The following is a 14,576-nucleotide window of genomic DNA, read 5'->3' on the forward strand; positions in this document are numbered from 1 at the left end:
GAGGCTGTAAAGGTGGCAGAACCAGGCACTGGCTTTTGGATCTCTCTCTCCAAAGAAATGTCCAAAAGCCCCATCTTAGACTGTGTTCCTAGTCAGTCCAGGAGCTCTGGGTTTTGATGGAGGTCTTGTTCCCTTCTGAAACATGGCAGCAATCAAGTTGTGGAACTGTTACCATACATGATGGAAAGGCACCTGCTTTCTGCTTGCTGTTGTTTGTGTAGCATGGGTGAAGCTCAGACTGGCCAGCTGCTCCGAGGACTCTCTGTCAGACTGGAATGAAGAGGACCAGCGAAGGATAGAGGAAATAAAAGCAGAGCTGCTTCAGAGTGCCCAGAAATCTGCACTAGCCAAGGTACAAAACAGGCTCTGGATGGGGTCAATAGGCTGGGGCCAGACTCTTCTCAGGGATGCCCAGTGACAGGACAAGAGGCAGTGGGCACAAACTGGAACCCAGGAGGTTCCATCTGAGCAGAGGGAGAAGCTGCTTTGCTGTGAGGGTGCTGGAGCCCAGCTGCCCAGAGGGGTTGTGGAGTCTCCTTCTCTGGAAAGATTCCAAACCCACCTGGTCCTTGTGATCCTGGGCAAGCTGCTGTGGGTGACTCTTCTTTAGCAGGGAGGTTGAATTGGATGATCCCCAGAGGTCCCTTCCAAACCTTCACCATGCCGGGAATCTCCGGTTCCAAGAAACTGCTTTAGGTCAGCCACAGAACTTTTCTGCTTTCATCTTGCAAATATTTTTTTGCTCTCCCAACAGCTTTAATTTGAGATTAAAAAAAATGGGATTGGATGTGCAGAATGGTGGTGAGTAGGTTTTTGTGTTAGACTTGAGATAAATGTGCTCTTCCCTCCAAGCAAAACAATGTCACTGAAAAACACAGATGGAAAACTGCTCCGTGGAAAAATGTGCAGCCAGTTTTGTTGCTGACAAACTAATCTGCTCTAAAGTTAATGGAAACTGTCCAGTGAAATACCTGTTGAATTTATAGAGCAAAGAACAGAACAAAGCCTATCAGCTGATATTTTTCTTCTCCCAAGCTTTAAAGACTGAGAAAGACAAACTGTTCCTAGCGCTCAGGCAAACTGTTCTTTCATCAGACCATCATCTTTATTTAGGGCTTTCCATGCAAGGCTCATGATGAATGTTCTCTTTGCAAAGCTCAGAGCCTGCTTCTCGTTTTTATAGGTGACAAGTGGAGGGATAGGATGTGCCACTTGGAAGTTTTATTGTTTTCTGCAGGAAGCATGTGAAACTTGTCTGTGGAAAAAAAAAACCCCACAACAAAACACCACCGAAAAGAAAATGCAAGGAAGGAGCAGGACAGCTTGGGAGAGTTCTGCTCTCTGATCTTCTGATTGTAAAGATCATTCCATCCTGTGAGATAGTCAAGTATCTGGTGGCTGTTTGTCACTGGTGATGTGCTAACAGGCACTAAAAAAGCATCATCACAGTGAGTTCTCGAGTTCTAGCTGAGCGGAGTGTTTGAGGAGGTGATTGGGACATATGCACACAAATGGGCTCCAAGCGTGTACTCCAGGGCTCAGCTGAAGAGTGGCCCAAATAAGGGAAGATTCAGTATGAAGATTGAAGTTTGAAGATGTCTCTATCAGCCAGCAGGGCTTATGAATCATAGAGTCAGAGTTGTTTTGATTGGAAGAGATCTTTCGGATCAACAAGTCCAGCCATTCCCCCAGCACTGCCAGGTCGCCAAGTGACCCATGGGGACTGAATTGTATTTGCTTTGCTTTTTCTTCAGTGAAGCCAGCAGCCCTTCTGTAGTGAATCTGCTTCACAGTTCTTTGTGGAGTGTCCCTGTAGAATTTACAGCTCATCCATTGCACGAGGGAAACTCTCTGCTCATGCTGTGACATTTCTCTGATGAACACCAAAGCCTGGCAGAAATGCTGAAGGATAGGCAAACACAATACTCCTGACATAGGATGTTTCTGAATTTCATACTGGCTCTTCCTGAAAGTCTGAACTGGCCCTTCATGGAAAGAGAAAGTGCAGTGCCTTGAGCTTCTTCAGGAGGAGAAGGAGACAAAGGCTGTGGATAGAATCATAGAATTGCTTTGGTTGGAAGAGACCTTTAAGTCCAACCCTTAACCCAGCACCCCCAGGTCATGACTAAACCATGTCCCTCAGCACCACATCTACATGGCTTTTCAGTCCCTTCAGGGATGAGGACTCCACCACTTCCCTGGGCAGCCTGGTCCAGAGCTTGACAACCCTTTCAGGGAAGAAATGTATTGTACTACCCAACCTAAAGCTGAGTGTTCTCCCTTTCTGTACTGTATATGCTGTATTTTTCCACTCCTCCTTCTTTCTCACTTTCTCAGGAAGTTCAGCGAGTTGTAGCTCTAAATTTGCACTGCAATCTCTGGTGGATCATATGCCATACAGAGCTTTTTTGGAAAGATGACACATAACAAGCACAATAAAACATGTGAAAGCCTTGGGAAGAGGAGTTTATAGCAACTTTTGTGCTCACTTTCTGTAGTAGGAGTTGCTGTGTATTGCTTCAGGCCATGCTATGTGGTTTAGGGAAGAGATGGTCTCAGGAGCACCCATACTGTGGCACAGGACTGCTCTGTGTCCTTGTGTTCTTCTGCAGTCCCATGTTACAGTATCACAGTATCACTAAGGTTGGAAGAGACCTCGAAGATCGAGTCCAACCTGTCACCACAGACCTCATGACTAGACCATGGCACCAAGTGCCACATCCAATCTCCTCTTGAACACCTCCCTCTTGGGAGGGAGGGCTATAAGAAATAACAGGAAGCCAGATAAACTACTTGACTTGCTTAGAATAGATAAAGCCACTGCTTGGGGATGATAATTCAGACCATGCTGCATAGTTTCCTGCTAATGGCATCTGAGAAGTAGAAAGGATGGAAAATCTACTGTGGAATCATAGAATCATAGAATCAATAAGGTTGGAAGAGACCTCAAGGATCATCAAGTCCAACCTGTCACCCAAGACCTCGTGACTACTAAACCATGGCACCAAGCGCCACATCCAATCCCCTCTTGAACACCTCCAGGGATGGGGACTCCACCACCTCCCTGGGCAGCACATTCCAATGGCTAACAACTCTGTCTATAAAGAACTTTCTCCTCACCTCCAGCCTAAACTTCCCCTGGTGCAGCTTGAGACTTTGTCCTCTTGTTGTGGTGCTGGTTGCCTGGGAGAAGAGACCAACCCCCTCCTGCCTACAACCACAGCCTTGGTACTGCCTCTGCCACTGAACTGCCCTGTCCAAGAGTACTGGGGCGAAATCATGTCAGGGGAGCTGCTTGCAGCATGCTGTGTGATGTGTGGTGTGCTGTTCTGGCAGGAGTAGGACTAACCCTGTGATGATGTCTGCTTTGCTTAGTGCTTGTTTCACTGAGGGCAGTCTCTGTGTAGATAAATCTTCCTTCCTCTGAAGCTGATCCAGCTACTTTCAAAGGTTAGTGCCTCAGTTGTTCCTGCCCCTGTTTGGAGGTACAGCATTGATGGTACAAGACAGTAGTTTCCTTTGTGTGCTTCAGGGCAGATTCTGTTGTATTTCTTGATCAAGGCTGACAGTAATAAATGATTGTGAGTAGAATTTGAAGGTTTTCCCAGATGTGCTTGCAAAGGTTTCTCTTTGTGCTCTTAGAGGAACAGTTTTTCTGCGTGCATCTGGGAGTGTGCTCTTTTGTTCTCTGGTTTGTAGTGTGCTCTTTAATCCAGAGGTGTTTATGTTTCTGTTCTTCCAAACTCTCTTTTCCTTACACCAGTCAAGTAAGCTGCTGCCAAGATCACCTGTCAGCATTTCACAGAATCCCAGTATGGTAGGGGTTTGGAGGTGACCTCTGGACATCATCCACTCCCACTCCCCTGCTTGAAGCAGGACACCAGGAGCAGGCTGCCCAGGATCACAGTGGCCAGCTGGCTTTATAATCTCTGCAGAGCAGGAGACCCCACAGCCTCTCTGGGCAGCCTGCTCCAGGACCCTCACAGCAAAGACATTTTTAACTCCTGGGTTCCAATTTGTGCCCACTGTCTCTTCTCCTGTCACTGGGCACCACTGACAAGAGTCTGGCCCCATCCTCTTGGCATTAGTGTCAGTGATCTGCCTCACTAATAGGCAGCTGAAAGGTAACACCATCTGATGACTGTGCTCAGACTGTGGTGTGAACCTTTGTCTGCTGAGGGGCTATGCATGTGTTGTTTTTGATGGTGGAGTGGGGTTTGAGGTACAGGAGAAGATGAAGAAGTGAGGACTGGAGAGCCTGCTGAAAATAGGAGTCTTCATTTCACTTTGGTTCATTTTGGTTAGAGCAGATCTTCAAGATCATTACCCCAGCACTGCCAACTCGCCACTAAACTCTGTCCCTCAGCACCACATCTACACAGCTCTTAAATCCTTCCAGGGATGCTCATTTCACCACTTCTCTGGGCAGCCTGGTCCAGGGCTGTCTTTTTAAGGACTGAAACCATCACTAGAATCACAAAGGTTTAACAGTGTGGGTGTCTCTCCATGTCCCTTTGATCTCCCTGAATTGAGGTGGTGGATGTTCCTTCAGAAGACAGCCATTGTTCCTTGTGTGTTGTGAACCAAGCTCGTGGCAGTGGCCAGTCGCACCTGAAGGCAACTGAGAGAAAGGGAGGAAGTTTTATTCTTGCTCTCCAGAGCCTGGAGTCCTGTTGAAGAATTATTTACAACTTACCCTAAGCAGCAAAGTTACAACTTGATAGTTGACAAAACTCCAGGGCTCCATTACAGATGTCACTGCTGCTGGGTTTTATAGCATCAAAACCTTGTTAGCTAATTTGCTGGCACTTAAGATAAGATGAAGTTTTAATTAGTCCCACTAACAGATGAGTTCCAGAGGACTCATTCCTGATGACAGACTCTTAGTCACTGACAGCAGCAGCATTTCTGTGATTTCTGCAGTCCAGCTTCTGGTGAGGGCAGGGTGTTGTCCACTTAACCTATGCAAACTCTCCTGTGTTTTTCAGCATCCCTGGATGCGTGGTTCGAAAGCTGCTTCTGAGCACAGCCATAGCCAGGAGCAGGACACAGAGCATTTCAAAGCTCCAAGTGACAAAACATTGCAACCTGACAGCCAGCTACAAGGCATTGGGAGTAAGGAGCTTGCAGAGTCGAGCCTAGGACAATCTGTGCCATTACCCAGAGCTGATCCTGCTGAGTGTTGCCTGCTGAAGGACAGGCACTTCCAATCTGTGAGCACCGTTCAGTCACCTACCTGCCACCAACGGCAGGCAGCTGCCACGAGGCACTCTGATGCCGTTCAGCTTCCTCCACCGCTGCAGCAGGCATGGGACACATGCAGAGTGAGGTCTGCAGCTGCTTCTGCTGCACACACAGCAGCCTCTCCAGCAGCACAGAAGCAGCTGTCCACGGACACACGTTGTGAGGATGCAGCTAAGCAAGTCACTTCCATTACCTTTGCATCCCGAAAGCGTTTGCAGGCACCGCTGACTCCCCTGGCACTCAGCAGCAGTCTTTCTAGAGATGGTCTTGATGGGATCAAGCCTTTGGAGCCTGACTCTGTTAGCACTAAGGAACAGAGCCATGGCAAACAACATGGGGAGGAAGCTAAGAGCTGTCCTCCTTCAAGTCCAATGCTTGCTGGCTGGGTGTCTAATGAGAATGTTTTTACTGCGGAGAAAGACAGATTTCATCATGTCTCTGCTGACAGGAACAGAGCTGGAGCTCATCAAGAAACAGACTGTTTGTCAGTAAGCATCCATGCTGAGGAAAGACAGACCCTGAGTGCAAAAAGATCTGATGTTCTGCCTCAAGATGTGACTGCTTTGGGCAGGCACAGTGCCAGACTCGTGGGGCTTGACTGCCACACAAGATTGAGTCAAGAAATGAAGGGATTTGATGAATCCCATTCTACAAACTCTTACCAGCAAGAGAAACACAGCCCACCTGGACACAGCAAATTGTGTGGGAGCTTGGAAGGGTCAGATGCAGCCCTCCAAAGTGATTTGCTGAAGGGCCACATTAAGTTACTGGGAGAAAAGAAGAAAAGTCCTGGGGAAGCTCCTCTCCTTCAGAAGGAGGCCACGAGAGAGCAAATGGGTTTGTCTCACCATTCATCTGCAGATGACATCTTACCCACTTCATCTGTACCTTCATCACCAACTAAGAAAGCTCTCTCTGGTGTCCACATAACCCTTTCTTCCAAATGTAGCAGCCCAGAGCTGCACAGGGCTGTGAATACTGACAGCGAGAGGAGATGGAGGGATGAACCTGAGGTTAATACCCAACCAGTGACTTCAAAAACTCCAGAAACTGTAATAGAAACTGTTCCTAAATTATCAGCTGCTGGCCTTACTCAAGAAGATCAAAAGTGTTCACCTCTCCCAACACCAGTGTCTTCAGCAGATCCCTGCCTATTGCTTCCCTCTGTTCCAGTCACAGCGGGGCAAGAGCTGCCTCTGAAAAGCAGTGAGAGACCACAAGTCACTGCTCTGGGCTCATGGACAGGCAGCCTGAAGAACATCTCCAGCTCTGCAGCCCCTGCAAAAACTGAGAAAAGTACTTCAGATGCTACCACTCAGATAACAACAGAAAGCCCTGAGAAGATCACCTTTTCATCAGAAATCTATGTTCATTCACAAGACAGTGGAAAGCCTGTCCCCCAGCCGTGTCCCCAAAAGGCACAGGAGCCTCCCAGCAATGCAGCATCAACCCTGAACAAGACTGCTTCTCTCCCGAGGCAGAGTGGTGAGCAACTCAGTGTCTTCAATGTGTCTGTGGGATTTCATCTCCTCACAGAATCACAGAGTGGTTGGGGTTAGAAGGGCCCTCTGAAGATCATCCAGTCCAACCCCCCCTTGCTAAAGCAGGCTCACCCAGAGCAGGTTGCACAGAAACATGTCCAGGTGGGTTTGGAATCTCTCCAGACAAGGAGACTCCACAGGGCTCCAGCACCCACACAGGAAAGTTTTTCCCCACATTCAGATGGAACCTCCTGAGTGCCAGGTTGTGCCCTTTGTCCTGTCACTGGGCACCATGGAAAAGGGTCTGGCCACATCCTATGCCCCCTGCCCTTTAGCTATTGATCAGCATTGTCAGGTCCCCTTTCAGGCTGCTCTTCTCTAGGCTGAACAGCCCCAGGTCTCTCAGCCTTTCCTCCTTGCAGAGATGCTGCAAGCCCCTCAACACCTTTGCCCTGGAGCAGACTGCCCAGAGAGGTTGTGGAGTCTCCTTCTCTGGAGAGATTCCAAACCCACCTGGACACTGTGATCCTGAGCAACCTGTTCTGGGTGTCCTTGCTTTAGCAGGAGGGGTTGGACTAGACCTCCAGAGGTCTTCCACACCTCACCATGCTGTGAATTGTCGCTTTTCAGTTGCATTACAGGGTGAAAGCTTGCTTTGTGTGACCTGCTTTGCCTTCCCTCCCCACAGCTCAGCCCATACTGCTGCCTTACAAGCCTTTGGGAAGCACCAGGATGTATTATGTTCCATATCTGAAGGCAAGATCCAAAGTGTCTGCAGCTGGGTCAGAAGGCAGTGTGGAGAGCTCTCACTCAGGTACTTCATTATCTGCCAAATGCAAAAAGACTTTTGTAATGGATGGATCCAGGTCTGTCTGTTTCATATGCAGCATCATCTCAGCTGCTCTCAGAACCCTTCTGTCCCATTGACTGTAACAAAAAGATGTCTTTGTTCATGGCCACACCACTTTGTGACAGAAAGATGTACAAGTCCTGACTGAAGGCTGTGGCTTCAATTCCTTTCATCAAAGGGATGTTGGAAGTTCACCCTGGCAGTGAAAAGAGCCAAGGCTTCCACATCTTACAGCTTGATAATTTGTTACTCTCCTCTGGGAATTCAGCTTGGACTCTTTCATATTGCTGCTACTTCTCTTTTCTAGTTCCTGTGTTTATGTGCATTTCCCCCCCTTTTTTGTGTTAATTTGCTGGGCCTGCCTGCTGAAACATCGGTGTCCTGCAGCAGACATCTCAGATGATGGCTTTCTCAGGACTGAATTTCTTTCCTCTGGGGATTCCAGTGTGCAAAGCCTTTCTGTAAGGAATATCGTTCGTGATGGTGGTTTAAAGTACACCTTCACCTCTCTCCCACGTGACTCCCATCTCCCAGCAAAGAACACTCCTCATTTACTGAGGAAATAATCCTCTGTGATTCATCAACTTCGTTTGCCTTGCCTGCTGCATCTTGTTCCTGGACAGAAGTTAACTCCAAGCAGCAGATTGCTGGGTGGTGGCCACCGCTGCTGAAGGCAGCTCTGCATTGCTCAGGGAAGCTGTTTAGGGCTCAGCACAGGGTTTTGCAGCGTGTGCTGTGTTAGAGAGGGAGCTAATTGCAAGGAGATAATTGTGGCTGGTAATGAGGGCTGGGGCCAGGAACAGATAGGGCTCAGTTCCTGCTCTCTTTTAGGCAGCCACACAACAGGGATTGGGGTTTTTCTTTCTCTCAGTATCAGAAAAACTGTTCCATGAAGTCCTTTAATGAAACAGATTTTTGTGGAATACTTCAGTGTGATTATTGCTGTCCATTATAAGCAGGCAGCTCAAGATGCCTGGGGTAAGGTCACCTCACAGAGCAGTGCTGATGTATGGATAGGAATTTGAGCAAGCTGCTCTAGCTGAAGATGTCCCTGCTGACTGCAGGCATGTTGGGCTAGATGACCTTTACAGGTCCTCTCCAACCCAAACCATTCTGTGATGCCTTCTGATGATTTTAATTCTTCACTTTAGAAGGTTTTTTTTTCTTTGAAGCTTTTCTTTTCAGAATGGAGAGATTTTGGTATTCCCAGAAGATAATTTGCCTTCACAGGAGAGAGTTTAGTGGTCCAGAGGCCACTAAACTGATCCAAGGACTGGAACCCGTTTGCTGTGAGGACAGGCTGAGAGGCTTGGCCCTGTCCAACCTGACCTGGAATGGTTCCAGGCATGGGGCATCTACCACCTCTCTGGGCAACCTGGGCCAGGGTCTCATCACCCTCAGTGTGAAAAACTTCTTTCACTTACTCTAAATCTTCCCTCTTTTAGTTTCAGAGTTCACCTCTCACCCTGTCACAGCAGGCCCTGCTACAGGAGTCTGCAGTACCAAACAGAATGCCACACTGGAGCAGGGATCAGGGAGTTGCTGCCTTCCTGAATAGCCTGGGTAAAACTGAAAGGGCAACAGCAGTGTTAATGTAAAACCATCTAACAGGGTTTTTCTGTGGCTGTGATGGGCTAAAGACACAGGCAAGAGCAGCACAGCTGTAAGGAGAAACAATGTTTGGATGAAGCATCCTGTGCAGTTGGAAATTAAAGCAAGTCTGAAGGCACTTGCATGCCTAAACTCTTCCCTGACTTCTCCAGCTGTATTTTTAGATGGTCTAATAAAAGATTACCTCTGCCCACAGAGCTTGTCTGGAGCTTAAAATTATGCAAGTTATGTAGGGCCTTTCCCCCCTCTCTCCAAGTTTCTCTATATAACCTTATTTTTCTTTTTTGCCTCTTTGCATTCCTTCCATTTTGTTGGGAACTTCTTCAAACTACAGAAATAGCAAAACTTCTGCCTACTATTCCCAGGCCTTCTCTCATTTGTCAGGAGGATGTGGTGGAATCCTCTTACAAGGGCATATAAACACTGACCTTGTATGGACAGACTAATTCCTGCAGTCTCAGAGTTAGTGAGGCTGGGTCTGGATATGCTCTTCATGGTCTTGATATTGCACCACAGTGTGCTGGGAAGAGAAGAGGTGTAAAAAACTACAGGGAAAAAACCAGACTGCTGGAAAGCAGCCCCATGGAAATGTTCACCATGAGGCAGCAATGTGCCCTTGGGGCCAAGAAGGCCAATGGTCTCCTGGGGTGCACTAAGAATATAACCAGCAGGTTAAGGGAGGTTCCTCTGCCCCTCTGCCCCAGTCAGGCCACATTTGGAGTACTGTGTCCGGTTCTGGGCTCTCCAGTTCAAGAGAGACAGGGAGCTACTGGAGAGAGTTCATCAGAGGCTACAAAGATGCTGAAGGGCCTGGAGCATCTCTGTGAGGAGGAAAGGCTGAGAGCCCTGGGGCTGTTGAGCCTGGAGAAGAGCAGCCTGAGAGGGGATCTGATCAGTAGCTAAAGGGCAGGGGGTCAAGAGGATGGAGCCAGACTATTCTCAGTGATGCCCAAGACAGAACAAGGGGTAGTGGGAACACAAACTGGACTCCAGGATGTTCCATTTCAGCAGGAGGAAAATCCCAGAAAGGTTGTGGAGTCTTCTCTGGAGAGATTCAAAACCCACTTGGATGTGTTCCTGTGTGACCTTCTCTAGGTGATCCTGCTCTGGCAGGGGGTTAGGACTGGATGATCTTTTGAGGTCTCTTCCAATGCCTAACATCCTGTGATTCTTTGCTGTGAGGGTGCTGGAGCCTCTTTCTCTAGAGAGATTCTAGACCTGCCTGGGCACTGTGATCCTGGGCAACTTGCTGTGTGACCCTGCTGTAGCAGTGAGTTTGGACTGGATGATCAGCAGAGGTCCCTTCCAGCCCCCACCATGCAGGGTGATGAGCTGTGGTGCAATTGGATTCCTCCTTCCTACTCAGGTGTATGTGGCATGTTCTTGGGTACCATGTTGCAAATGACAGAGAACACTGCTGATGTAGTTTGAATAATGCTGAAACTTCATTTGCATTTTGGGAAGGGCTACAGAATTGTCACTTTTAGTCCTTTGAAGTGCTTGGAAGGTGTTAGGATGGAAACCATCCTGTCTAAGATTTGCTGTTTGCTCCTTGCTGCAAAGTGACCAAAACTGAAAGCATTTTCTTCTCTCCCAGAACGCAGAGATCCTTCGAAGGCTGTGAAAACCACTCATCCACTCTTCAAATCTGCACAGTCCTGCCTTCATCATCCAACACCCCAGTGTGAGAGCTCCCTCCCATCAAACAGTGAACTGTCAGAAAGCAGTTCTGGTGCTGGCCACCCTAGGCCTTGCTCACGGTGTGTCCTGCAGCGTGGGAAGAAAGGCCGCCGGCAGCAGCGTGTTGGCTCTGGTCGGCATGAGAAAGGTGGGGAAGATGAATTCTTTCCACTCACTGCAGAAGCAGATTACAGCAAGATTGAGGATCTGAGTGGCAGCAGATCTTTGGGGAGTAAAACACCAGGGCAGGAGCTATATCAACACAGCAGAAGGGAAGCAGGGCAAAAAGCAGCTAGAAATTACCCCGGGCCGTGTAGCCAAACAACTCGCCTTAAGGAGAGGGTGGAGAGAGACCCAGCACCGAGACAGAGAACTCACTCCAGTGGTAGCTTGGATGAACTCTGGATCAAGTTTTTGGAATGCCAGAAGAAACACCAGCACCATGATTTTAGGAGGAGCGGTGAGCTGACCCTTGTTGAGCGCCTCGATCGCTTGGCCAGGGTCCTTCAGAATCCCATTAAGCACACACTAATGCCAACCAGGTCTGACAAGAGGCTTTCTGGAGAGAGAACAAAGGGAAGAGAACAGAAGAAAACAAGACTGCCAGAAAAGGGCATGGCTGAAGGGACCTCGCAGCCTAATGCAACACATGTTGAAGAAAGAGCACGTATCGCCCATGAGAAAAAGGCCTTTGTTGAGCTCAGGAAAAGCAGGGCAGGAGAGAAAATTATTCACCACACAAATAAAATTCTGGAGCACCTGCAGTTCTTGGAGTCTCCCAGTGACACTTCCTCAGAGGCCAGGCTTAGCAGAGATCATGGCAGCACCATCAGTTCCACCATCTCGGAATCAGAGGTGGGGACCCACAGAGAGCTGGAAGCCTCTCCCCAGAGCGAGGTGAGCAGCTCCATTTCCACCATCGACACTGCCAGGCTGATCAGGGCCTTTGGGCGTGACAGAGTGCGGCTGTCCTCCAGCCTCTCCCAGCTCTATTGGACCATCAACCTCCAGAAGAGTCGCTCTGAGGAGCAGGAGGAGGGAAGTGGCAACGCAGTGGGTGCAGAACATCCAGAGGTTACTTCTGAGAGACACAGGAAGGGGAAAGAGACGCAGGTACGTGGTCAGTTAGATGAGATCAGAGTCGTGCCTCACCGCAGCAGGGACTCCTCAGCTGCTGTGCAGTAGCAGAGTTTGGTGTTGGGAGAACCATTCTGAATCTCCCACAGGCTCTTGTTTGTGTGGCTTCTGTCTTTGATCTAAGTAGCTGCAACAAGTCTCTCTCTGCCTTTCCAGGAATAAAGATGAGATGAAAATACCTTCAAACATCAATTGTGCTTTGCTTCCCTTTGTTCTTTGTCTTTCTTCTCTTTGTCTGCCTTGGGAAGCATGATCCTGCTGCCTCTGATTTTTCTTGTTACCTGCAGGGTCTGTGCTTTACCAATCCTCCAGACAGTGGGCCTACATTTGGACTGCATGTTGCTCCCTAAATATCTCTGGGCAACAATAGAGACCTTTTCGTATAAAAACTAACAAGATGGTTTGGATTTTCTTAGTGTTTGTCTGCTTTCAGTGTTGCAATTGTTTTATCTTGGGGAATGCTGGTTCGTAGCTTCTTCAGTATTTGGCAGTTTAGAACTCCCCAGAGACCAACTCTCAGCCCTTTCAGAAAGACTTCTCTGGAGCAAAGCTGTTTTCAGGTGGAGAAAACCCTTCTGATTGCTTCAGTGAAATTTGGCCATTGCACTTTGGAGGAGAAATCAAAGTTGATTTCCTGAAAGGGGGCTTGGATGTGGTGAGTGTAGGAAGAAATGACAGAATTTTGCTCTCCTTTAATCATAGTATCATAGAATCAGTCAGGGTTGGAAGGGACCACAAGGATCATCTAGTTCCAACCCTCCTGCCATGGGCAGGGACACCCCACACTAGATCAGGCTGGCCAGAGCCTCATCCAGCCTGGGCTTAAACACCTCCAGGGACAGGGCCTCAACCACCTCCCTGGACAACCCATTCCAGGGCTTCACCACTCTCATGGGGAAGAACTTCCTCCTCACCTCCAGCCTGAATCTCCCCACCTCCAGCTTCATTCCATTCCCCCTAGTCCTATCATTACCTGAGATCCTGAGAAGTCCCTCCCAGCCTTCTTGTAGGCCCCCTTCAGATACTGGAAGGCTACAGTGCTGAAGAGTACTGGAATGAGTGAGAAATACTTCTGTGGCTTTGTTACTGTGAGAAGAAATTGGGGTTGGCATCATTACTGAGAGATTTTACTCAAATAAGTTGGGGCTTTTTCAATAGAAGCAGCTCAAACTCAGGCTCTTTATCAATTGAAAGATATCTGGGGGAGAAAGAGACTCTTCCAAGACTGAGAATGCTTTAAAACTCTTTCAATGATTATTTTATTAGTAATAATTATTTAAAGGTAAAACAGAATTGGTATAAAGGGTTGCAGCCCAAGTGGGGTTGGAATCTCTCTGGAGAAGGAGACTCCACAACCTCTCTGAGCAGCCTGCTCCAGGCCTCCAGAACCTTCACAGCAAAGAATTTTTTCCTCCTATTCAGATGTAACCTCCTGGGTTCCAGGTTGTGCCCATTGCCCCTTGTCCTGTCACTGGGCACCACTGAAAAGAGTCTGGCCCCATCCTCTTGTCCCCTACCCTTTAGCTCTTGCTGAGCATCGATCACATCCCCTCTGGGGCTGCTCTTCTCCAGGCTCAACAGCCCCAGGGCTCTCAGCCTTTCCTCCTCACAGACATGCTCCAGTCAGCATCTTAGTGGCCTCTGCTGGACCCTCCCCAGTAGTTCCTGCTTGTTTATTTCTCAGTTGCAAGTATCTGTGGCTCAGAGAGGTTTATTTATAGCAGGAGCCCTATTCCTAGAGCAACTACTGCACCAGGCTTCCCAGCAAGTGCTGCATCTTGTAGCTCAGGTTTTTTATGGCAGCTTATTGTCAGCTCTGCTTCCAGAAAACTTGGTTACAGCTTTTAAAAATGTATTTATAGAGCCCATCCCAGAAGGGTTTTATCTCCTCCAGTTTCTCTTCTTTGTAAAGCACTCTTCAAGCTGCCATCTGGTAGCAGGTACACAGCTAAAGGTTGTGCTGTTCAGCTTAGAAAGCTCTGCACTGAATCTCCCAGCCCAAGGAGGAATGTGCCTGTCAATATTCACTGCTGGTATTTCTTTCTGCAGGCTGATGTCAATGGCTTATCTTGGGGTTTCTTCCTTGCTCTCTACTCCCTCCCCTTTTGCTCAGCTCACATTTAAATTTGCTTCTGTTCTCTGAGAGAAGACCCAAATCTACTACATCTGTCTCAGGCACTCAACTGGAGCTGTAATTATTTGCTGAAGCTCAAAAAGCAATCCTTGCTGGCGTGCATCAGCCCAAAAATTGCCTCTTTCGAATGTTGAAATGAAATCCTGTTTAGCAGTGAAGTGGTGGCAGCAGAGGTGCAATAAAGAGGTAATAAAAAAAGCCTCTGTTCATTTCCAGCATGGTTGGCATTATGAGTTACTAATAGGATACTAATTGCTGTGAGCCAAGGCAAAAAAAAAAGTCAATCTGTTTCATAATTAAAAACTGAATTCAGTGGAGTTGCAGAGCTTGGTTGGGTTTGAAGCCTGGGGAAGCACTGTGGGTTAATTGCTGTTAATAAAGCACTAACCTCTGCTGTATTTTAATGTCAGCAAGAAGCTGGTGGGTCAGCTGCATGACA

The 14,576-nt window shown here is 48.2% G+C and overlaps 1 protein-coding gene across 6 annotated transcripts in view; it reads left to right on the forward strand.

Moving 5' to 3' along the window:
• The window catches only part of ALMS1 (ALMS1 centrosome and basal body associated protein), a 54,795-nt gene that overhangs the window by 26,083 nt on the left and 14,136 nt on the right, over positions 1 to 14,576 (forward strand). For all 6 annotated transcript variants that reach the window (XM_068149426.1, XM_068149427.1, XM_068149429.1 and 3 more), the window contains 4 exons: positions 222 to 352; positions 4,989 to 6,729; positions 7,414 to 7,539; positions 10,784 to 11,979. In XM_068149426.1, the coding sequence (XP_068005527.1) occupies positions 222 to 352; positions 4,989 to 6,729; positions 7,414 to 7,539; positions 10,784 to 11,979 (3,194 nt within the window). The remainder of the gene's footprint in view (positions 1 to 221; positions 353 to 4,988; positions 6,730 to 7,413; positions 7,540 to 10,783; positions 11,980 to 14,576) is intronic.

This window comes from Melanerpes formicivorus, unplaced genomic scaffold (genome assembly GCF_026170545.1).
Source record: "Melanerpes formicivorus ecotype bairdi unplaced genomic scaffold, bMelFor1.0.p_v2 SCAF_18, whole genome shotgun sequence".
NCBI lineage: Eukaryota > Metazoa > Chordata > Aves > Piciformes > Picidae > Melanerpes > Melanerpes formicivorus.